This window comes from Artibeus jamaicensis, unplaced genomic scaffold, assembly GCF_021234435.1.
Source record: "Artibeus jamaicensis isolate MK-2021 breed Jamaican fruit bat unplaced genomic scaffold, CSHL_Jam_final scaffold_614, whole genome shotgun sequence".
Classification (NCBI taxonomy): domain Eukaryota; kingdom Metazoa; phylum Chordata; class Mammalia; order Chiroptera; family Phyllostomidae; genus Artibeus; species Artibeus jamaicensis.
This window is the reverse complement of record NW_026522050.1, coordinates 1,243,813-1,267,960: the sequence shown is the minus strand read 5'-3', so window position 1 is coordinate 1,267,960 and position 24,148 is coordinate 1,243,813. Positions and strand designations below refer to the sequence as shown.

The window sequence follows — 24,148 nt, the reverse complement described above, 5'->3', positions numbered from 1 at the left end:
GAGGTCTCGGGGCAGAGGGCGGCTTGCCCGCCTCTCGCCGCTCCCCGGGTCAGTAAACCCCAAAGTGCATGAGCAAGATGGGCCCCTACCACGGCTCAAATCCGTCCCATTCGCTGCGAAGCCAAGCCGACGGGAGAAGAGACTCACCCAAGGTCATTCAGCGAGCCGCAGCCTGGGGGTGCAGGCTCCCTGCGCCCCGCCCGACGCACGGACCCGCTAGGGCGGGGTGGAGGCGCCCAGAGCCCGTTCCCCAGGGCGAGGGCTGGGCGGGGGCGCAGAGCCGGCTGGGCCCCGGAGCCAGGCTGCAGCGCCGACCCCGCGGGGTGGGGCTGCCGTTCGCCGCGCCTCCGGCGGGAGGGCTCGCCGCCGGCCCAGCCCCGCGCGGTGCAGCTGCCGCACAGCCGGAGGTAATCTCGGCCGGGCGACTGCGGACTCCCGAGGGCGGGGGGTCGGCACAGCTGCGGCCGCGCGGGGGCGGGGCCGGGGAGGAGCCGGGCCCGGGGCTGTCCAGACGCCCGGGAATGCGCTCGGGGGCTGCCGCGTCGGGTGGGGCCGCCGGGCGCTGCAACTCGAGCTGCTGCCCCCGGTTAAAAATACCCGCTGCCCTGCCCTGCCCTCCCCCTCCCCCGCGGTGCCCTTCAGCCCGGGCCCAGCCCTGCCCACCCCGATTGGCGCGGCCCCTCCCCGGGGACTACTCTGCCTTTTACTAATTTGTCCTCGCGCGGGGCTGGCGGCGGGCCGGGGAGGAAGGGGCGGGAAGACACCGTGAGTAAGAGAGATAATCGGGGAAGGTGCCCGAGAGATAAAGCGGAGCCGAGAGGAAGCCGGGCCCGAGCCGGAGGAGGAGAGGAAAGAGGGAGGGCGGAGGGGCGCGGAGAAGGGCGGGGAGGAGCGCTCTTCCTGGTTGGGCCCTGCCCCGAGCTGCCTGCCACCGGGAAGCAGCCGCTGAGACCGCAGCGACCCCCCCGCCAAACACTCCTCCTCCAGGTAAGGAGCTGAGTGGCGGGGCCGGGGTTCTCGATCCCGGCCACCGCTCGATACTGAGGGGCCGCCCGGACCCCGGGCAGCCCCGTTGCGCGCACCACTGTCTTCCGAGGCTGGGCAGAGGGAAGGCCGGAGGGGAAGGGACTGAGGGCCAGCGCCGATCACCCAGCCCGTCTCTGGGGCCTGGGGACCGGACCCTGACTGCCCGGCGTTCTCAGCCCTCGCGCCAGGGAAAGGGGCAGCGGGCTGGAGCTTGCCTGGTTTGGGGAGGGGTTTACAGGCAGGCCAACAGGGTCTAAGAAGCCTTTCCCGAGATTTCCCACCTTCCTAGTTCCCTGTTACCTCTGGCCCCGCCCTGCCCCACCTGGCCGTCCCGCAGACCGCAGGACTGCAGGCGGAGGACAATGGGCGTCTGGGAAGGGAGAGGTGGTGGCCAGCACACCCAGGGCCTGGGGAGCTCCTTTCCTGGGAGCCCTGGGAGGTGGCAGAATCCTGAATTCAGTGAGGGGAGCGGTGATGTGGGGAAACCTCAGGTTCGGGGAAGAAGGGTGGGCAAGAGCAGGCAGGAGCCCCAGTTCTAGTCCTGAGAGGGCCTCGGTTCGGAGTAGGCCTGTCTGTCCCTCAGGATGGCGGAGGAGATCATCACCCCGGTGTACTGCACCGGGGTGTCTGCACAAGTGCAGAAGCTGCGGGCCAAGGAGCTGGGCCTGGGCCGCCACGAAAATGCCATCAAGTACATGGGCCAGGATTACGAGCAGCTTCAGTCTCGCTGCCTGCAGAGCGGAGCCCTCTTCCGCGACGAGGCCTTCCCCCCAGTGCCCCAGAGCCTGGGCTACAAGGACCTGGGCCCCAACTCCTCCAAAACCTATGGTATCAAGTGGAAGCGTCCCACGGTAAGAGGGGCCACCCTGGGAGGGACTCAGTTTACCCCCATCCTGAGTCTCTGGTAGGAACTCCAATTTCCTAGTAGGGAGTGGGGTCTGGGATGGGTGGGCCCCAATTTCCAGGAGGGACTGGCCCAGAGACAGGACTCTGGGTTTCTTGCAGGAGCTGCTCTCAAACCCCCAGTTCATCGTGGATGGAGCCACCCGCACGGACATCTGCCAGGGAGCACTGGGTAGGCCCGAGGGGTTCTGGGTGTTTTCTCCCCAGGAGTTCCCCAGGCCCGTTTCCCCTGGCTCTGCCCCAACCCCTCCCTTCTGCAAGCTCAGGCAGACTGGCTGTCAGTGCTGGGGCCGGTTTGCCCAGATTCCTGGGGCTCTGCTGCAGGTTGAGGGGTGCGCTGCCCAGGGAAGCCCCGGCTCTCCCCAGCATGGGCAAGCGTGTGCCCCCCTGGGAGCAGGTCAGTGGAGCAGGTCTGATGTGGGTTTCCCATCCCAGGGGACTGTTGGCTTCTGGCTGCCATTGCCTCTCTCACCCTCAATGACACCCTCCTGCACCGAGTGGTTCCGCACGGCCAAAGCTTCCAGGATGGCTATGCTGGCATCTTCCATTTCCAGGTGAGGAGCAGGGGGTGGGGGAGAGAGCAGGAGCAGGCCCCGGACGAGGTGAGGACTGAGGGCCTGCAGCAGTCTGAGGTTTGGGTGGCTCAGAGCCACAGCCTGCAGGGGCCAGCCCTCCCTCCGGAAAGTATGCGACCTCTCGATGCCACCTAGGATCTGTCATGTGTGAAACGGTTGGGCAGGTATTTTGCAATTTTCCTGGGTGGTTGTGCGTGTCAGGAAGACAGTGCCTGAAAGAATAGAAAGATCTCTGTTATATCCTGTGAGACAAATCCTTTTGCCTCCCCAAGGTCTTGGTTTCCTCTTCTAAAAAAGAGGGGGGTGGGTTCTACTAGGTGCAAACAGGTGGCCCATCTCCCCTGTGGGGTCAGTCTTCTGCCCCCCACCCCTGCCAAACCTGGGCAACCTCAGGTCTCTGATAAAGCGCTGCAGAAAAGAAAGACTTGGGAGTAAGTCTATTTAAGCCAGTTTTTCCTGCCGTTGTTTTTGCACAACCAGCCCGTTTTTCAAGTCATACTAATGAATTCTAAATGAGCTGGTGTGGGGCGAGACACGCCCCCAGCGACACTGGATGAGACCCTCTGGCCCCAGTGGGGCCAGCCCTGCCCCGGGGACTCCTGGGTGTCCTCCCCCTCCCACCTGGTCAGGGAGCCCCCTTAGCATACATCCTCACCCACTGTTTGAGGAGACAGTGCACAGGACACACAGGGTCCCCAGGGTCCCCATGTGGTCTGTGTTGGCCAGGTGCCACACCTGCCCAGGCTGCTGCAGGGGCTTGGCCTCAGCGCCCCTTTCCCTGCCCTCTTCCCTCACCCCTCTTTTGGCTGGCTCTATATTCCCCCCACCCCGTACCCCACACACAGTACCCCTGCCGCATGGGTGCACCAGCTCCCCTTTCCCCCTTGTTCCTCGCCCTTTCTTCCCCGTAGCACCGGGCTGCTTCCAGCCCCGGGCAACAACGTGACTCCTCCCCGGGGCACCTGGCCCTCTGGCCTCTTGAAGCAAACCCTGTGATTGCAGGAACCGAACCCCGCCCATCTCGTGGTGGAAGGATCTGCACGTTACATTTTCTGTTCACATCCATTTTACATATGTATCCCTCCCCCACACACACACGTGCACCTGGGCCTAGAACACGGAGGGGAGCGGTGACGGCATGTCCTAATGGCATGTCCCAACGGGGGCTGGTTCTCGGAGGGAGAGCCCAGGAGCTTCCCAACCTCTCCATACCTGGAGAGGCATGTTGGGAAACTTGGTCTGTTTCAAAAATGTCAGCAGTGCTGCCCTTTTTGGGCAGTTTTACCCTCATGATCGGGTTGGTTTTCCCCTTGAGGAAGGTACTGCTATCCCTTTAGTGGACGGGGAAACTGAGGCTTGGAGGGGATAACTTCCTCTAGGATACGCGACCTAGTAAGTGGCAGATGGAGGCTCGATTGCAGGCTGGGGGCAGGGGGTCCGGAAGCAGGTTCTCACTGCGCTCCCTCCCCACCCCCACACAGCTGTGGCAGTTTGGCGAGTGGGTGGACGTGGTGGTGGACGACCTGCTGCCCACCAAGGACGGGAAGCTGGTGTTTGTGCACTCTGCCGAAGGCAACGAGTTCTGGAGCGCCCTGCTGGAGAAGGCCTATGCCAAGTGAGTAGGGGCCCAGGGGACAGCTGCAGGCCACCCCAGGGCCCACTGTCCTGCGTGGCGCCAGAGCACTGACCTGGGGCCATCCACAGGGTGAACGGCAGCTATGAAGCCCTGTCGGGGGGCAGCACCTCCGAAGGCTTCGAGGACTTTACAGGGGGCGTCACCGAGTGGTACGAGCTGCGCAAGGCACCCAGCGACCTCTACCAAATCATCCTCAAGGCGCTGGAGCGGGGCTCGCTGCTGGGCTGTTCCATTGATGTGAGTGCGCCCCTCCTACCCTCATCTGTGACCCCAGCCTCTGGTCCAGCGCTGCCCTCTGCTGACCCGGCCCAGCCTCATCCTCCCCCAGGCTTCATCCCACACCTGGATCCGCACTCGGCCTCATCCATCCTTGCAGTCCCCTCTTCCTCCTCCTCCTCCTCCTCCTCCTCCGTGCCTGGCGTCACTCCTGTCCCCAAACCTCAGACTTTGGCTTTTTTTACTGTCCTTCCACTCCTTGTTCCTGTGCTAACGTGATGCCCATCACCATCCAGTTCACCAGCCCAGACCTCGGCCAGTCCCTAGTCCCAGCCCCCAGCCCCCAGCTCCTGCCCGCCCAGCCTCACTCCTGCACTCAGTGCGCTGGATCCCTTCACTGCTCTTCTGTCCCCGGGACTCATCCTTGATAACAGGCCCCACCCCCGCCATCACCTGCATCTGCAGCTCGAACCCCTGGGTTTGCACGGGGCCTGGCTAGCTCTGGCCAAGTGTAGTGTCAGGGTGCCCAGGCCCCCACCACTGGTGGCATTGTTGGGGTACTCCAGCAGCCCCCCTTCTGGGGGCAGCATCTACATGTGGAGGTGTCGGGTTAGATGGGGTCAGAGCCCCTGCCTGCCCCTTCCAGTAGCTGTTGTATGTACAAGGGGGACTGTCTGAGACCCGAGTGCTCAGGGCTCATCTCTTGCCTGGGGTTGGGCACGCTGGCTGGGCCCTGGAACCTCGCCCCGACCACAGCACATGTCCCTCCGCAGATCAGCAGTGTGCTGGACATGGAGGCCATCACCTTCAAGAAGCTGGTGAAGGGCCATGCCTACTCTGTGACCGGGGCTAAGCAGGTACCACGGGGCCTTCCCTGCAGCCTGGTGCCCGCATCGTTGCCTGCCTTTGTCTGTCTGGCCTGTGACCAGGGCTGTGGGAGGGGCTGGCTCCACTGTGGTAGCACCTTGTCTGTCTCCCGGGGACTCTTATTTGTAGGTGTTTATCTTGACCTTGTGTTGATTCACTGTCGCTTGTGTACGGAGCTGCTTCTCCACTACGTTTCTGGTGGGAGATGGTGCCGGGTGTGGGGCAGGGCTCGGGGAGGGCCCGGGGGTGGGGAGGGCTGTTAAAGTGCATGCCAGAAGCAGGCGCTGATGGGAGCTCTGGGGAGCAGGTGAACTACATGGGCCAGATGGTGAGCCTGATCCGGATGCGGAACCCCTGGGGCGAGGTGGAGTGGACAGGAGCCTGGAGTGATGGGTGAGGGGCAGTGGGCATTGGCTGGGGAGGCTTGGGAAGGCTGACCAGTGCCGCTGGCATTTCTGCTCAGGGCCTGCCAGCCTGGGGTGGGCTCAGGATTGAGCAGAGGGGCCACCTTTGTGTTACTAGGTCTAGGCACGTGGGCCCTGTGCCCTGCCTGTGAGCATACTCAAGGCATCTGATCTGGCCCTGACAAGGCAACCCCTGGACCTGGAATCTTGTGGCCTGATCTTGACCTGGGCTAGGGGAGGACAGACCCTCCCCCCCCCACCAAGGACAGAGGCCAGGCAGGTCAGCACCCACCAGCCCCTGACAGGGCCTTCCCCCCACAGCTCCTCGGAGTGGAACAATGTGGACCCTTACGAACGGGAGCAGCTCCGGATCAAGATGGAGGACGGGGAGTTCTGGTAAGCAGCTCGCTCTTGGTCTGGCCCCTCTGCAGACCTTGTACTCCACTTCTCAAACCCCACGACCCGGCCCATGCCCCATCCCTGTGTGTCTTGGCTGGGGACCGTGGCTCACCTCTGCACCTTGACCCCCAGGATGTCATTTCGAGACTTCATGCGTGAGTTCACCCGCCTGGAGATCTGCAACCTGACGCCGGACGCCCTGAAGAGCCGGCGGTACCGCAAATGGAACACCACCCTCTATGAGGGTACCTGGCGGAGGGGCAGCACTGCCGGGGGCTGCCGGAACTACCCAGGTGACCTGACCTCATGGGCACACAGGGCGCACGGGGTGGGACCGGGGCCCTGCTGCCCCCTCTTCTCACTGAGCCTCAGGTCCTCACGCTGAAGATGGGGCTGGCTGTGCCAGCCTCCTGAATCTGCTTTGAGGAGTCAAATATTGAATGTCCCTGTGAGTTCTAAAGAGCCACGCTTGCCCCGCCATCCGGGGGCCTGAGCCCAGGGTGCTCACCCGAGAAGAGACTTTGTTGCCATTGAGCCACTTCCTGTCACTCCTCAATCCCGGACCTTCCTCCTGGTCCACAGTCTTCCTCCCTGACCCCACTGTCACCTTTCCCTGGGCTTCTGAATTCATGTGGATGTCTCATCCACTGCCTGGCCTCTCCGTTCCTCGTCATCCTCGCCTGCAGCAACCTGCTCGTTCACCGTAGCTCAGCCACCACCCTGCGAGCACCTGGAAGCCGCACCCCTCCAGCCCCCTCCTGACAGCCCTCAGGCCCGTTGACCTTGTGATCTGTTCAGCTCACAGCTTCTGCACTGTCCTCCCCTCCCACCCGTCCTCCCCTGCAGTCTCGTCAATCTCGCCCCTGCAGACTCGGTCCTGGCTCCCGGCTCCCCCTGCTCCTCTCACTTGGCACAACCACCGTCCTCCCCCCCTGCTCCGGAGCCACTGAATGTGGTTCACCCAACCACATTGGGAGAGAAATCACCCAACGGGGGCCGTATTTTCCCTGTCCGTTCATAGCCACAGACCTCAAACGAGCTCTCTTCATGGCCCCGGGCGATTCCACTGCTCGTCAGTGTTGTCCTCACTGTCTCCATAAACCACCCGCTGCTATTACTCATCAGATGCAGGCCTGGCCAGGCATGTCATTGAAAATAGACCTCGTCACGTGGGGCACCCCTCACATTCCCACCTCCAACCCCCCACCCTTTCTGCAACTGTGCCATCTTTACTGCGTTCTCTCCTGTGACAGTGGCAGAACTGTCCCTGCCCTTGGGGACCCCGATCTCTGCTGGAGATCCCATTCTCCCACACCATTAAGCCTTTCTTCGTTATCACCTTTCTCCTGTCATTCTGTGGAATTGTCTGTGTTTTTGGGGTTTTTTTTTTAAGATTTTACTTATTTATTTTTAGAGAGGGGGGAAGGGAGGGAGAAAGAGAGGGAGAGAAACATTGACACGAGAGAGAAATGTCGATCGGTTGCCTCTCATACGTGCCCCAACTGGGGCCAAACCCACAACCCAGGCCTGTGCCTTAGCCAAGAACCAACCAGCAACTTTTTGCTTTGCAGGACAGACACCCAACCAAGGGAGCCACACTGGTCAGGCTAAATAGTATCTCTTTCTCTTTTTTACAAAATATTTTATTTATTTATGTTTAGAGAGAGGGGAAGAGAGGGGGAGAAACCTGGATATGTGAGAGAAGCAGCCATCAGTCGCCTCCAGCGCTCTCCCAGCCGGGCTCCTGGCCTGCAACCCAGGCCTGAGCCCTGCCCAGGGAATAGAACCGGTGACCTTTTGGTTTCAGGGATGGTGCCCAACCTACTGAGCCACATTAGTCAGAGCAATAGTATCTCTTTTAAAATAACATCTCTCAAGGAAGAGTTTCTGATACAGTAGCATGTAGTTGACCTGTTAAGTTTACTTTGTATCCAGAAAACTTGTTAAACTGGTTAATTTAAAGGATTTATTTATAGATTCTCTTTGGTTTTCTAATGGACAATGTAGCATCTGCAAATAATGACAGATTTGTTTCTTCTTTTCCAATTCTTACAACTTTTCTAATGCGTTCTTGTTTCACATGCTGGCCAGGGCTGTAGAGTGTTGACTACAAATGGCTGTGACCTACCCTGGCTGGTGTGGCTCGGTGGGTTGAGTGCCGGCCCGCAAACCAAAAGGTCGTGGGTTCGACTCCCAGTCGGGGCACCTGCCTGGGTTGCAGGCCAGGCCCCCGGTCGGGGGCGTGCGAGAGGCAGTGTGTCTCCTGCACGTGGCTGTTTCTTCTCCCTCCCTTACCCTCTCTCTAAAAGTAAGTAAATAAATCTATTTAAAAAGTAAAAGAAATGAAATCTTCAAGAAAAAGAAATGGCTATATCCCCCCTTAAAGGGAAAGTTTTCACTAACTAAATCTTTACTGTAGGTTTTATCACTAAAAACTTTCCTACTCTCCGTTCTTTTGTAGACACCTTTTACCAGATTGATGCAATTTAATGTTACTAAGTACTTTCAGTTGTATTTATTATTATAATATACTTTTTTCTTTTTTCTGTCCAAGTGGTAAATTACATTTGCCGCTTTTATTTATGTATTTTTTTAAAAAATATTTATTTTTAGTGAGAGGGGAAGGGAAGGAGAGAGAGAGGGAGAGAAACATCAGTGTGTGGTTGCCTCTCATGTATCCCCGGCTGGGGAACTGGCCTGCAACCCAGGCATGTGCCCTGACTGGGAATTGAACCAGCGACCCTTTAGTTCTCAAGTTGGCATTCAATCCACTCAGCCACACCAGCCAGGATCAGTTTTCCTTTCTTTCTTTTTTGTTTTCAGGGTTGCTACTGTTTTGAATTTTTTAAAAAGATTTATTGATTAGGCTATTGCAGTTGTCTCATATCCCCCCTTCATTCCCCTCCACCCTGAACACCCCCTCCTACCCACATTCCCCCCCTTTAGTTCATGTCCATATGTCATAAGTTCTTTAGCTTCTACATTTCCCATACTATTCTTGCCCTTCCCCTGTCTATTTTCTTCTTACCATCTATGCTACTTATTGTCTGTATCTTTTCCTTCTCTCTCCTCCTCCCACTCCCCTATTACTAACCCTCCATGTGATCTCCATTTCTGTGGCTCCACTCCTGTTCTAGTTGTTTGCTTGGTTTGCTTTTGTTTTAGGTGTGGTTGTTAATAACTGTGAGTTTGCTGTCCTTTCACTGTTCATATTTATAATCTTTTTCTTAGATAAGGCCCTTTAACATTTCATATAATAAGGGCTTGGTGATGATGAACTCCTTGAACTTGACCTTATCTGAGAAGCACTTGATCTGCCCTTCCATTCTAAATGAAAGCTTTGCTGGATAGAGTAAACTTGGATGTAGGTCCTTGCCTTTCATGACTTGGAATACTTCTTTCCAGCCCCTTCTTGCCTATAAGGTGTCTTTTGAGAAATCAGCTGACAGTCTGATGGGAACTCCTTTGTAAGTGACTGTCCCCTTATCTCTTGCTGCTTCTAGAATTCTCTCCTTCATTTTAATTTTGGCTAATGTAATGATGATGTGCCTTGGTGTGTTCCTTCTTGGGTCCAACTTCTTTGGGACTCTCTGAGCTTCCTGGATTTCCTGGAAGTCTATTTCCTTTGCCAGATTGGGGAAGTTCTCCTTCATTATTTGTTCAAATTAGTTTTCCACTTGTTGCTGTTCCTCTTCCCCTTCTGGTACCCCTATAATTCGGATGTTGGAATGTTTAAAGATGTTCTGAAGGTTCCTAAGCCTCTCCTCATTTTTTTGAATTCTTGTTTCTTCATTCTTTTCTGTTTGGTTGTTTATTTCTTCCCTCTGGTCCACTCCATTGATCTGAGTCCCAGTTTCCTTTCCATCACTATTGGTTCCCTGTGCATTTTCCTTCATTTCACTTAGTGTATGTCGCCTTCATTTTTTCATCTAATTTGCGACCAAAACCAACCAATTCTGTGAGCATCCTGATCACCAGTGCTTTGAACTGTGCATCTGATAGGTTGGCTATCTCTTGATCTCTTAGAAGTATTGGCTCTGGGGCTTTGATTTCTTCTTTCGTTTGAGTCTTTTCTTTGGGGGGGGGTCTGGTTGTGCCTCTTACATATGAGGGGCGGAGCCTTAGGTGTTCACCAGGGCAGGGCAACCCAAGTAGCTGGGTTGTGACACTGTATGTGGAGGCAGGGTCAGAGAGGGAAAGTGGCACTTGCTCCCCTCTCTCCCGAACTTCAGTCCCTTCCGCCTCTCCCCCCAAGCAAATGGGGCCCTTCTGGTGCTGATTCCCGGGTGGATGGACTTGTGTACATTCTAGGACCTGGTGGGTCTCTCCAATGAACTCTCCTGTGAGGCTGGGAGTCTCTCCTGGTGCCTCACCCCCACAGGCATTTTCAATTGGTGCTTTTGGGCTTTATTTCCCAGCACTGGGCCCTGGGCTGCATGGTCTGTCTCACTGCCCGTTTTTGTCTGGTCTATCTGCGCATGAATGTGTGACCGCGGCCAGCCAGCGGCCTTGTTCACCTCACTGGGTCTGCTTGTTGCCACTCCGCACCCAAGGTCTGCCGGCCACCACCTGTGTGCCCAGGGTCCGCTAGCCACTGCCTGCGCTCCCGGGGCCTGCCAACTGTTGCCTGTGTACCGGGTCACCAGCCACCACTTTTCCCTGCCGTGACCCCTCTCTGCCCTTCTCACTGGTCTGGATGAATTGTGGCTTGTTCAGTACAGTTCAATTTTCTGTCAGTTCTGGTTGTTCTTTTTGCCTCCAAATTTTTGTTGTCCTTAATTATGGTTGTGGGAGGAGGCACAGTATGTCCACCTACGCCTCCATCTTGGCCAGAAGTCTTGATTTTCCCTTCTTATACTGAACTTGTGTCGTGTTGGTGTTGGTGCTATATTTATAGTTGGGTTCTAAAGTGAATTAGGAAGTGTTCTGGTTTTTATTTTTTCTGTTTTCTAGAAGTGTTTACATGAGATCAGGAGGATTTGTTGCTGAAGGTCGGTGAAACGGGTCTGTAGAGCCGTCTGGCCTGCTCTTTTCTCTGTGTGAAGATTAACTCCTGCTGTTGTCTTTCATGGTGATGCGGTTATTCAGGTTTTCTATTTCCTCTTGAGCCTATTTTAATGAGTTGTGTTTTTTAGTTTGTCCTTTGCATATGTTTTCGAAATTATTAGTGTAAATTTATCCTTAATATATTCTGATAACTCATTTGTTGCTATCCTTTCTTTATTCACAGTGTTGCTTATTTACACCGCCTCCTGTTTTTTAAAGATTTTATTTGTTTATAGAGAGAAGGGAAGGCAGGGAGAGAAACATCGATCCGTTGCCTGTCACACGCCCCCAACTGGGGACCTGGCCCATAACCCAGGCAATGTGCCCTGACTGGGAATTGAACCAACAACCTTTCAGTTCACAGGCTGGCTGGCGCTCAATCCACTGAGTCACACCAGCCAGGGCTCTTTTTTTTTTTTTTTTAAGATTTTATTTATTTATCCCTAGAGAGAAGGGAAGGGAGGGAGAAAGAGAAAGAGAAAAACATTGATGTGTGAGAGAAACATTGATTAGTTGCCTCTGGCATACTCCCCATCTGGGTACAGAAGCTGCAACCCAGGCAGGTGCCCTGACCAGGGAATGGAACTGGTGACCTTTCACCTCAGAGGGACTGCGCCCAACCAACCGAGCCAGCTAGTCGGGGCTGCACTGCCTCTTTTGTCTTTGTTAATCTTGTGAGAAATTTGTCAATATTAGACTTCACCAAGAAATGTCTTCTGACAGTTGATCCCGTGTATAGTATTTTTTCTTTCATCTTTGCTTTTCTGTTTTTTTGCTTTCTTTGGATTTATTCTTAAATTTTATTTTATGACTTCTTAAATTAGAGGCTCATTTCATTAATTTGTTTATATACATACATACATATATATATGCTCCTAAGGCAATAAATTTTCCTCCAAATGTATCTTTTTATTTTTTTAACAAGATTTTATTTATTTTTAGAGGGAAAGAGAAAGAGGGAGAGAAACATCCGAGTGGTTGCCTCTCGCATGTGTCCTGGTCAACTGTATCTTTGAGTTACACAATTTTGATACATAATTTTTAAAAGAATTGTGATAATTCACATACCATAAAATTCGCTCTTTTTCTTTTTAAAAAATATTTTATTTACTTAATTTTAGAGAGCAAGGAAGGGAGGGAGAAAGAGGGAAAGAAACATCGATGAGAGAGAAAAGCACCGACCAAAAGCCTCTGGTATGCACCTATCCACCTATCGCTGTTATCTAATTCCAAAACATTTTCACGACCCCTAGAGGAAACCCTGTATCCATTCGTGATCCAGGAAACCCTGTATCCATTCGTGATCCCGTCCTCTCTCCCCCAGCTCCTGGCAATCCTGGCAACCACTAATCTGCTTTTTTGTCTCTACAGAGTTGCCTTTTCTGGAGATATCATATAAACGGAATTATACAATATGTAACCTTTAGTGCCTGGTTAATTTTCCTTAACATGGAATTTTCAAAGTTCATCTACATTGTAGCATATATCAACAGTTCATTTCCTTTTTATGGCTGGATACCATTCCATGATACAGGTAGAATACATTTTGCTGATTTGTCCATCAGTCTATGAACATTTGGGTTATTTCCAGTGCTTGGCTATTATGAACAGTGCTCCTACGGACATTCATGTAGGTGTGTTTGTGTGAGCATGTATTCTTCTGGGTCTGTAAGTAGGAGGTGGACATCACTAGGTTGTAGAGTATTTCTATGGTTAACTTGGAGGAACTGCTACTGTTTTCTAAAGTGGCAACACCAGTTTGCATTCCCACTAAGCGATATCGGAGGGTTCCAGTTTCTCTAGATCCCTGCCAACACTTGTCATCGTCCATCTTTTTTTATTATAGCCCTCCCAGTGGGTAGAAAGCGGTATCTCGTTGAAGTTTTGGTTTGCATTTTCCTAATGACTAATGATGTTGAATATCTTTTTTTTTTTTTTAATTTATTTATCTTTAGAGGGGAAGGGAAGGAGAGAGGGAGAGAAACATCAATGTATGGTTGGCTTTCATGCATCCCCTGCTGGGAACTGGCCTGCAGGGAACTGGTTTGCAACCCAGGCATGTGCCCTGACTGGGAATCGAACCGCGATTGTCTGGTTCGCAGGCCCGCGTTCAATCCACTGAGCTACACCAGCCAGGGCTTGAATATCTTTTCATGTATTTCTTTATTGGCCATTTGTTTATCGTTTTTTAGTGTCTGTTGAAGTAGTTTATCACAAATGTTTGTTGGATTTTGTCAAATGCCTTTTCTCTTACCAATTAAGATGATCGTATGTTTTTTCCCTTTTAATGTATGTTTTTTCCCTTTTAATGTGGCACATTACACTGACTGAGCTTCATTTGTTGAACTGTCCTTTTCTTTTTTTTTTTAAGATTTTATTTATTTATCTTTTTTAAAAAATATTTTATTTATTTATTTATTTATTTATTTATTTATTTTTTAAAGATTTTATTTATTTATCTTTAGAGGAGAAGGGAAGGAGAGAGGGAGAGAAACATCAATGTATGGTTGCCTTTGTGCGTCCCCTGCTGGGAACTGGACTGCAGGGAACCTGCCTGCAACCTGGGCATGTGCCCTGACTGGGAATCGAACCATGATTATCTGGTTCACAGGCCCGCGCTCAATCCACTGAGCTACACCAGCCAGGGCTAAATATTTTATTTATTTATTTTTTGAGAGAAGGAAAGGGAAGGAGAGAGGGAGAGAAATATCAATGTATGGTTGCCCCTTATGCGTCCCCCCCTGGGAACTGGCCTGCAACTCAGGCATGTGCCCTGACTGGGAATCGAACCGCGATACTCTGGTTCACAGGCCCGCGCTCAATCCACTGAGCTATGCCAGCCAGGGCTTATTTATTTATCTTTAGAGGGGAAGGGAAGGAGAGAGGGAGAGAAATATCAATGTATGGTTGCATCTCGTGGGTCCCCTGCAGGGAACTGGCCTGCAACCCAGGCATGTGCCCTGACTGGGAATCAAACCACGATCCTCTAGTTCACAGGCCCGTGCTCTTCGCAGGCCCGTGCTCAGTCCACTGAGCTACACCAGCCAGGGCTGTCCTTTCATTCTTTTTTTTTTTTTAATAGGATTTTTTTTTAGTTTTGGTTTTTTATTTTAGATTTTATTTATTTATCTTTAGAGGGGAAGGGAAGGAGAGAGGGAGAGAAACATCAATGTATGGTTGCCTTTCATGCGTCCCCTGCTGGGAATTGGCTTGCAAGGAACTGGTCTGCAACCCAGGTATGTGCCCTGACTGGGAATCGAACCACGATTGTCTGGTTCGCAGGCCCGTGCTCAATCCACTGAGCTACACCAGCCAGGGCTTAATAGGATTTTTTAAAAGATTTATCTTTAGAGGGGAAGGCACAGAGAGAGGGAGAGAAACATCAATGTATGGTTGCCTTTAGTGCATCCCCTGCTGGGAACTGGCCTGCAGGGAACCAGCCTGCAACCCAGGCATGTGCCCTGACTGGGAATCGAACCGTGATCCTCTGGTTCATAGGCCCGCGCTCAATCCACCGAGCTACACCAGCCAGGGCCTGTCCTTTCATTCTTAAGACTAAAGCCTATTTCATGTTCTATCATCCTTTTTTGAATACATTTTTATTTTATTTTATTTTATTTTATTTTATTTTATTTTATTTTATTTTATTTTATTTTATTTTATTTTATTTTATTTTTTTATTTTATTTTATTTTATTTTATTTTATTTTATTTTTTTATTTTATTTTATTTTATTTTATTTTATTTTATTTTAATTTATTGGTTTTTAGAGAGGGAGAGAGAAGAAAAAAAGGGGGAGAGAGAGAAAGAGGGAGAAACATAAATGTCAATTTATTGTTCTACTGGTTGATTCTTGTATGTGCCCTGACCGGGGATTGAACCTGCAACCTTGGTGTGTTGGGACTGTGCTCTAACCCACTTAGCTACCTGGCCAGGGCTCTATAATTCTTTTAATATACTGTTGGATTTGGTTTGATGGTATTGTGTGAACGATTTTTATATTGCTATTCACATGTAATACTGGTCTGTGATTTTCTTGTGATATCTTGGCTTTGGTACCAAGCAAATCTATGCATTTGCCTGTTCTGGACAATGCAGTTTAATGGACATGGAATCACACAGCACGTGGTTCTTTGTGGCTGTGGCTTCTTCCACCCAGCATGCCTTTACGGTTCATCGTGCCACGGTGTCGCTCAGTACCCCATTTTTATTGCCGAACAATATTCCCTTGTTCAGTTACACCACATTTTGTTTATCTGTTCATCGGCTCGTGGGAAATCGGGTTGTTTCTACCATTTGGCTTTTGTAGATAGTGCTGCTATGAAATTCCCACACGGGTTTTGTGTGGACGTATGTTTTCATTTCTCTGGGGCGCGTGCCCAGGAGTGGGACCGCAGGGTCACGTGGTACGTCTAAGTTTGACCATTTGAGGGGTGGCCGGGCTGCTTTCCAAAGTGGCTACACCTCTTCACAGTCCCGTCAGCTGTGTGTGAGGCTGTGATGTCTCCATGTCCTGGCGAACACTTGTTATTACAAATCTTTTATTAATGTCAACTCTGTGTGGGGGCCAGGGGGGAGGCCGTGGCTCCTTAGTGCCTTTAGAAAGAAATTTTGCATATTCCATCCAGCACTTGGTTTTCCGCAGGGGAGCTGTTTCAGGGAGGTGACTCACCAAATGGTCAGAAATGCAAGTCCCATCACCCTTTGCAGCTCTGTGGCCTCCTATGAAACCTGCGTTCTCTCACCCTCTTCTTCTTCTCTTTTATTTATTTTTAGAGACAGGAGGGAGGGAGAAAGGAAGGAAGGGAGAGGAACATCAGTGTGTGAAAGAGACATTGATCAGTTGCCTCAGTGCCCCCAGCTGGGGACCTGGCCCTAAACCCAGGCATGCGCCCTGACTGGGAATCGAACCAGTGACCTTTTGGTTTTCAGGCTGGTGCTCAATCTACTGAGCCACATCAGCCAAGGCTCTCATTGTCCACAGAGTAGATCCAGCCATCTTTTAAAATCCTAATCCATTTTAGGTACAGTAAATTAATCAAAACCTTTGGCAGGATTAAAGTAAATAAAAATAAAAGAAATCCTGCTCTGGCTGGTGTGGCTCAGTTGGTTGGAATGTTGTCCCATAACTGAAAGGTTGCGAGTCTGATTCCCCATCAGAGCACATATCTGGGTTGCGGGTTCAACCCGGGTCAGGCGCGTATGAGAGGCAACTGATCCATGTTTCTCCCTTTCATCAGTGTTTTTCTCTCTGCCTTCCTCTCTAAAAGCAATGAAAAAATGTCTTCGGATGGGGGTTAAAGAAAAATTAAATCCTAGTCCCTAATCCAGTCCTGCCCTCCTGTGCAAGTCTGTGGAAGGTCCTTTTGCTCTTTGATTCAGTCCACATCCCTCACCAGCACCCTGGCTCCTGCAAAACCTCTGGCGCCTGCCTGGAACCCAGAGCCTGGTTAGACCCGACCCTGGCCGTCTTCTCCTGTGTGGGGCTTACGCCGCCCTCTGCCTGACCCCTGCTTCCCAGTGTTTTCTCAGGGCTCCCCTTCGGTTTGCAGCTTAATGTCACTTCAAAGATGCCTTTCCTGACCTATTCCGGCTTTTTCTCTGTAACTGGTCTGTTACTTAACCTGCTCCTACTTGCCCCGCCCCATCAGGAATGTGAACTCTTGAGAGGGGAGGACTGTGCATGTGTCCCCCTGCACAGGGCACATTGTGGGCACTAAGTAATATCTGTTAAATGAATGACTGAGTGAATGGACGGACACCTCCGGGAGGAGAAGGCTTGAGCCTCTGATCGCAACCTCTTCTCTTGCAGCCACCTTCTGGGTGAACCCCCAGTTCAAGATCCGGCTGGAGGAGACAGATGACCCAGACGACGATTATGGGGGTCGAGAGTCAGGCTGCAGCTTCGTGCTGGCGCTCATGCAGAAGCATCGCCGCCGTGAGCGCCGCTTCGGCCGCGACATGGAGACCATTGGCTTTGCAGTGTACGAGGTGAGCGCTGATGGGCCCAAGAACCCGGCTGCAAAGCCGGGCTCCCGCCCACTGCAGGCGAGATCCGACAGGGGGCGCCCGAGGACACTGTTGCTGTCTTGGGCCCGTCCTGAGCCCCTGGGGTGAATCAGGCCACAGAGGCGGGAGACTGAGCCCAGGGAGGCATGTGCTGAGGCCCTCTTTGCCAGACTTGAGGCAGGGGCCTAAAACTCATCTTGTGAGGCAGATGGAAAGGGGAGGAAGATGTTTGGCTAGGGGAGGGGGAGATTCTGGGGTTCATTCCCATTCCACAGGCCAGAAGGCCACTGGTGGGAAGGGGGATCTGAGTTGGCTGACGCCTGGAAGGCAGCTTCTGGGGGCCAGACCTTTGCTCAGCTTCAGAAAGAAGTGGGCAAGTGGGTTGCCCTGGAGGAGTAGTGAGCTCCCTGTCTTGGAAGTGTGTAAGGAGAGGTTGGTGTGGGGGTGTATGATATACCTGCACTGTGTTCCAGACAGACAGAAACTCCTGGACCTCCCTGGTGGGGGTAAAGGGTGGCCACAGCCTCGGCCTGGGCCCAGAGCCCCTGGCGGCAGATGGACCTCTGCTGTCCCTGGGCTGTAGGACATTGCTGTTGGCCACCCTGGGGGCTGTCCTGGGGGCTCTGACTCAGAACTGAGGTCCAGGGACATTTCACGGACAAAGAGGATCTTGCCTACCCCCTCACCCCTGGGTTCCAGGTGTCTCTCTGTGGTATGAAGACAGGTCTGGGTCACTGCCAGCCCTAGGCCCAGGGCCCTGCCTCCTGGTCTTGTCATTCCCATTTTAAGAACTCAGGGCCCCTCCCCAATATGGACTGAACCCTCTGGCCCTGGGCCAATGACTTCTCTAACTTTCCTGTCTCTCTTGTAGGTCCCCCCGGAGGTAGGTGTGGCCCGTGACTCACTGGATTTACTCACCCCTGCACACCCATGTCCGACGGTGCTCAGAGCGGGGCAGGAGGGGGGCAGGCCCCACACAGAGAGAACTAGGAAGTCACCACGTTTCACTGCTCACAAATGCCTGCTATTCAGGGGGCAGAACAAAGTGCTCTACTGGGGGGCAGAGCAGTAACAAGCGAGGGAGCTGGATTCGCACCCGGACCTGCAGGGCCCCGCCCACACCCCACGCTCTTCCTGTCTTTTGTTTATACTGTGTAACCAGTGTTGCCTGAGACCTTCTGGGGCACTGGTTAGGAGCAGGGCGGTGGATGGCCAGTCATTCTGCATCCTTAAACTTTAAGCCTCGATGTCAGTGTCTGTGAAATGGGCTTAAGGGCACCTTCACAGGGCCGCCGTGAGTGCTCAGTGAGGTGCCACGTGTGAACTGCCCCGCGGTGTCTGACGTGGAGGAAGCCCTGAGTAGCAATAAGGAGAATTGTTAACACGAGGTTATAGTATCTACATTCACCTCCACCCGTTTGGCAGGCAGGGTTATTGCCCCCATTTTGCAGATAAGGGAACAGACAAAATGACGTGTCAGGGTCACGCAGCCCGTGGGGGACTGAGCCACGATGCAGCTCTCCAGCCCCTTGCCCAGGTCTTGGAGCCTGGCCTCTGGGTTTGGGGGCAGCTCCTCAGGGTGGGCTGAGCAGGCAGCTGCAGCCCCCACTCCCTCCTTCCCATCCACCAGCTGGCGGGCCAGCCAGCCGTGCACCTGAAGCGTGACTTCTTCCTGGCCAACGCGTCTCGGGCCCGATCAGAGCAATTCATCAACCTGCGGGAGGTCAGCACCCGCTTCCGTCTGCCTCCTGGGGAGTACGTGGTGGTGCCCTCCACCTTCGAGCCCAACAAGGAGGGTGACTTTGTGCTGCGCTTCTTCTCGGAGAAGAGCGCCGGGACCGAGTGAGTCATGGGCCCCGTCCTGCATCCCGCTCCCCAAGGCCCCCCTACTCCCTGCTGACTGGCCCCCCTTTCTCCCCACCCTCTACAGGGAGCTGGACGACCAGGTCCAGGCCAACCTTCCTGATGAGGTACGTGCCCTGGCCCCACCAGGCCTTTCCCCTCCCCGCCCCCAGTGTGTGAGGGGAGCTGGGGCCCTGTGCCCGGGGCCCCGACTGGCGGGGCAGAGCCCCTTCTGGCAGGAGCCACAACCATAATGCCGAGCCCTCGCTGGCCCGGCACCTCGCCGTCTGCAGAGCTCCCCGGGTCCACGTGCTCTCATTCTCGGCTGCATCTCCGCTGAGACCTTTCCCCAGGTCTCCCTGTTTCCTCCATGACACTTGTCAGGGTGCTGTCAGTGTCTCCCCTTTCAGTGGGGAACTCAGGTCCAGAGAGGTTAAGGAATTTGCCCAGGGTAGCACATCAGGGAGCCAAAACTCACCCGTCACTGAGTAAACTGCTGCCTCCTCCTTTAAGCCACGAGAGTCCTGGGCAGGGGTGGAGTGGGGGCTAGATTCTCACTCTGCAGATGAGAAGGGTGAGGCTGGGAGAGGTGGAGTGACACGCAGCTAATGAGTGGTCCCAGCCCTGCCTCTAGCTGCTGCTCACGTAGTGGCTGGGTTGGGGCATCCCTGACCGGCCCCCCTTCTTTGTCCAGCAAGTGCTCTCGGAAGAGGAGATTGATGAGAGCTTCAAGACCCTCTTCAGACAGCTGGCAGGGGAGGTAGGTGGGGGCGCGGTGGAATGGGGCCTCCGGGGACACCGAGGGGCAGCCTCTCCCCAGGGTGGGTGCCATCCTCCCTTCTCCCGCAGGACTTGGAGATCAGCGTCAAGGAGCTGCAGACCATCCTCAACAGGATCATCAAAAAACGTGAGTGTCTGGAGGGTCTGCTCTCCACGCTGTGTCCTGCCACCCTGAGCCCCGTTTCCTCCGGACCGCACAGTCTAGGTTTCTGCTCCCACACTGACTGAACCCGACCCCGTGGTCTGCATGGGCGGGGAAGCCCTGCACTGCCTTCCTGAGCCCTGCTCATCCCTGCTTTCCTCCCACACTCCTCCGCCGTCGTGCCAGACCCGTTGTCTGCGCCTGAGTGCAGTGTCCTGGTGCGATCAGAAGCTCAGCTGCTGACAGCACCTTAGAGCCAGCTTGCAGGACCCCCACTCCCAGAGATGGGCCCAGGGCCACTCTCCGATGTGCACAACTGAAGGCAGCCGCCCCCAACCTTCCCCTTGCTCCCAACCTGCCCTCTGGCCTCCAGCCTCCATTCATGCTCTTCCCTACCCGCAACCCCTCTCTCTTCTCACCCTGGAGGCTGCAGCAGACCCACCCCAGCTGAGGCCATGTTCACTGTGTGTTTCGGCTGCACGTCTGTCACTTCTGCTTCGCACCTGTTTCACTTTACTCTGGTCTGATCGTGGTGTTGGTGTGGCCATAAGGACACTGGCTTGATGGCTGAAAGATTTCAAACTGATATTTCTGATAATATAAAAAGCACCGCTGCACACTTACTCTGCTAGATTGTACACGCCAGGGGCCGCAGGAATGTTGCCTCCCTGACCCTGTCCCAGCAGTGCCCCCGCCCTGCGGCAGGCCCAGGAAGCTCACTGGGCTGGGGTGCCGGAAGTGTGGGTTTTTTTCTTTAATGTATACTCTTTATTATTACTTTTTCATTACCATTTAGTCCCCTTCCACCCTCTCCCCCAGCACTCACCACACTGTCGTCCACGTCCACGAGTCCTTTTCCCCTTTTGCTCAATCCCCCCCCAACCCTCCACTAGCTGTCGTCTGCTCTCCGTCAATGAGTCTGTCCCTATTTTGCTTGTTAGTTCAGTTTGTTCATTAGATTCCACACATGACTGAAGTCATATGGTATTTGTCTTTCTCTGACTGGCTTATTTCACTTAGCATAATGTTCTCCAAGTCCATCCATACTGTCAAAAAGGGTAAAATTTTCTTCTTTTTTTACGGCCGAGTAGAATTCCACTGTGTAAATGTCCCATAGTTGTTTTTTCCACTTATCTATTGATGGACACTTGGGCTGCTTCTGTGTCTTGGCGATTGTAAACAACGCTGCAATGGGCATAGGGAGCATAGGGTTCTTCTGAATTAGTGTTTTGGGTTCCTTCAGTTATATTCCCAGAAGTAGGATCACTGGCTCAAAAGGCACATCTGGTTTTAATTTTTTGAGGTGTCTCTGGAACTGCTTTTTCTTGCAGACAAAGACCTGCGGACCAAGGGCTTCAGCCTGGAGTCCTGCCGCAGCATGGTGAACCTCATGGACGTATCCTGCCGTGGGGCTTGGGGTTGGGGTGGGGTAGGCGTGGGAAGGGCGTGGGGTGACTTGTCCCAGGAACAGCGCGGAGAAAGGGACTATGGAGTGGGGATGGACCGGTGCCTTCCTGGGCAGCGTGCCCTTGATTGAGAGTGGGAACTGAGCCCCGGGGCTTGTGTCCAGTGAGCGGCAGAGCGGGGCGGACTTTCTGCACATGTGCCCAGCCTACCCAGAATCTCAGGTCTTGCCGCGTCTCCCCTCATCTGGCACTCTCCCTGGCCAGGCGCCCCTTCTCCCGAGTTGCCTGCTCACTCCCCACGCCTGGTTTAAGCTGTGGAATTTTTTTCTTAATGGCTGCCCAGCGGGATGGCAACGGGAAGCTGGGCCTAGTGGAGTTCAATATCCTGTGGAACCGCATCCGGAATTACCTAGTAGGTGGACCTGCTGGCAGCCCCGTCGCCGCCTCTGTGGCCTTAGTCACAGCAGGGCCAGGTCGGGCCGTGGGCTGCGTGGACCGGGCCATCCGCCCTGGGGTGGCTTCCCTGGAGCCCACACACCCTAGCAACTGACACTCCTGTTAGGCCTTTCCCTCCACTCTGAACAACCCTCCACCCTGGGGCAGAGGGGAGGGCTGGCTGTCTCGGCCTGGCCCTCACCCTGTGCTCCCCACCCCAGTCCATCTTCCGGAAGTTCGACTTGGACAAGTCGGGCAGCATGAGTGCCTACGAGATGCGGATGGCCATCGAGTCTGCAGGTGAGGCTTGAGGGCAGCAGGTACCTGTGGAGCCCCACGCCCTAGGCTGCTTCCCTGACAACTGGCCCTTGTCCCTGGGGTGACAATGACGATGGCGGGGCTGTGGGGACATCCATCTTCTCCCTTTTTCCCCACGGTTTCTGAGCTAAGTATTTTAGCAGCATTTACTTTAGTCTCCACTGCAGCTACTGAAGACAGGGGCTTTTATTGTCCCCGTTGTGCACAAAAAGTGGGACACAGAGCGGGGAAGTGACTGGCCTGAGGCCACGCAGATGGGGGTTGTGGGTGGAGAGCGCCATAGCCTTCAGTGAGAGAGACCCAGGGCTCACCCTTGCAGCCCCGAGGTCCCTCCCTGTCCCCTTGGGCTGGGCTAGGCCTCCCTGATTCTCACCTGCTCTCCTGGGCCAGGCTTCAAACTCAACAAGAAGCTGTACGAACTCATTATCACCCGCTACTCGGAGCCTGACCTGGCCGTGGACTTTGACAACTTTGTGTGCTGCCTGGTGCGGCTGGAGACCATGTTCCGTGAGTATCCCTATTCAGCTCCCACTCCCAATGTAAACCCTGTGTGGCGTGTACCAGGGAGGGGGGAGGTCTCGGGGGTTGGGCCCCCGAGTGCCAGGAGACCTATGGGGTGGGGGTGCTCTCAGGCAGCAGGAAGAGCCTCTCGTGGCTGTGGCCGGTGAGAGAACTCGGGGTGCTGTGGGGAAGTGGGGGACGAAATAGGAGGGGAGGCTTGTGGGAACACCTCCCAGAATTCTCAGCCTCACGTAATCTTTTCTTCAATACACAGGGTTTTTCAAAACTTTGGACACAGACCTGGATGGAGTTGTGACCTTTGACTTGTTTAAGGTGGGAAGCTCCCTTGGCCGGGTCGGGGAAGGTGCTCGGGTGGTGGCGTGCGCCCCCTCCTGGGGCTGGAGCCTGTGGCCTCAGAGCCAGCCCTAAAGGCCAGGGAAGGGTGGGGTGGGGTGTCTGGGTCCTGGGAAGAGAGCAGGGAGGGAGAGCCAGGCCCCTGGGGGACCTCTGCAGGAGCCAGCAGCTTGGTCTCCCGGGGGTAGAGGAGGTAAGAGAGCACGCCCCCATCCCCGCCGAGAGGGTGCCTCTCTGACCTGCCTCAGAGGGGCTGATGCGATGGTGGCCCCTGAGCCATGGGGCTGGGGGACAGGCCCTGGGGTCCAGCCCGGCTGACCTGCCCTCCGCTCTCCTCCGCCCGGCAGTGGTTGCAGCTGACTATGTTCGCATGAGACAACAGTTAGCCCCCCGCTGCGTTCCTCGTCCCTCGGTCGTCTGCCACGCCACGCCCCTCACCGCACCGCATCGGGCCACGCCGGCTGCAAGTGCCTTCCTCGGAGCGGAGGTGGCCTCCTGTCCCTTGAGCTCCCTGCACCGCGGCTCATCTGCTCTGGGCAGAGCCGTGTGGCCCGCCCTGCACTAAAGACCATGGGCCCAGATGAACTTCCCCAGCCCCTCTCGTCACCAAACCAGAAGGGCAGCTTTCGCTTGTTCCTGCCTCAAGACAGGTTCCTGGGAGAGCTGACAGCCCGGCCTCCCAGCATCCTGATGAGACCACTCACCTGGCCTCGCCTGCAGACTTCAAACCGTAACCACTAGCTCTGCACAGTCTGTACCGAGGTGTGCAGAGCCGCCTCCCAGCCAGGGCCGGGCTGCCTTCCCGGGGCTGTGAACGCCTGTCCCTTCCTGTGCAGAAGCCAATGCCCCCTCTGCCCCACGGCCTGGCCCCCAACCCTGTCTGCTGCCCAGGAGCCGCCCGCCCGGCCCAGGGATGGTCAGGCCCCCCCTCCGCCCCTCCCTCCTTTTTTATATTGGTGATGTTAAAGGGGACTTCAGGGACTGGTGTACGACTTATGGGGTGCCACAGGCACCTGGGTGTAGGGTGGGGGGACTCATGTTTCCATGCAGAGAAACCCCAAATAATAAAGGAAAAAGGCCCCACATCTTCTCTTGTCTCTGGAGTGTGTTTCTGCCCCAAACTGCTGCCTTGTCCTGCAGGACCACCTGGGACCCTGGCGGTGTGACCCGGCTGGGCCTGCACCCCCTCCCGGCCGTCCCGGGGGCCTGACCCTTCCCTTCCCTGAGCGCTCCCGCCTGTGAGGCTCTGGCTGAAACCAAAACCCCCAGTTAGCACAACCCTGACCCCCC

General features: G+C 54.6%; 1 protein-coding gene across 2 annotated transcripts; it reads left to right on the top strand.

Annotated features, from left to right (window-relative positions):
- Positions 1-290: 290 nt before the first annotated feature.
- On the top strand, positions 291-23,943 carry CAPN1 (calpain 1). 2 transcript variants are annotated; one of them, XM_053659154.1, is made up of 22 exons: positions 291-407; positions 1,610-1,877; positions 2,032-2,101; positions 2,365-2,483; positions 3,986-4,119; positions 4,209-4,377; positions 5,130-5,213; positions 5,531-5,616; positions 5,949-6,023; positions 6,159-6,319; positions 16,884-17,062; positions 17,952-17,963; positions 18,711-18,922; positions 19,011-19,050; positions 19,617-19,682; positions 19,772-19,829; positions 21,176-21,240; positions 21,594-21,662; positions 21,907-21,985; positions 22,394-22,510; positions 22,779-22,837; positions 23,206-23,943. In XM_053659154.1, exons 2-22 carry the CDS (start codon positions 1,611-1,613, stop codon positions 23,230-23,232), a joined length of 2,148 nt encoding a protein of 715 aa, XP_053515129.1. In that variant the 5' UTR covers positions 291-407; position 1,610; the 3' UTR covers positions 23,233-23,943. The 2 variants fall into 2 exon arrangements, with proteins under 2 accessions (XP_053515129.1, XP_037002359.1); XM_037146464.2 differs by lacking the exon at positions 291-407 and adding an exon at positions 468-987.
- The last annotated feature ends 205 nt before the right edge of the window (positions 23,944-24,148 follow it).

Excerpts from the sequence above, each read along its gene's own strand:
- CAPN1 (XM_053659154.1), top strand. The coding sequence starts at position 1,611 with ATGGCGGAGGAGATCATCACCCCGGTGTACTGCACCGGGGTGTCTGCA. Across the intron at positions 2,102-2,364 it reads CATCTGCCAGGGAGCACTGG|GGGACTGTTGGCTTCTGGCT; the intron begins GTAGGCCCGAGG and ends TTCCCATCCCAG. Across the intron at positions 19,683-19,771 it reads TCAGACAGCTGGCAGGGGAG|GACTTGGAGATCAGCGTCAA; the intron begins GTAGGTGGGGGC and ends CTTCTCCCGCAG.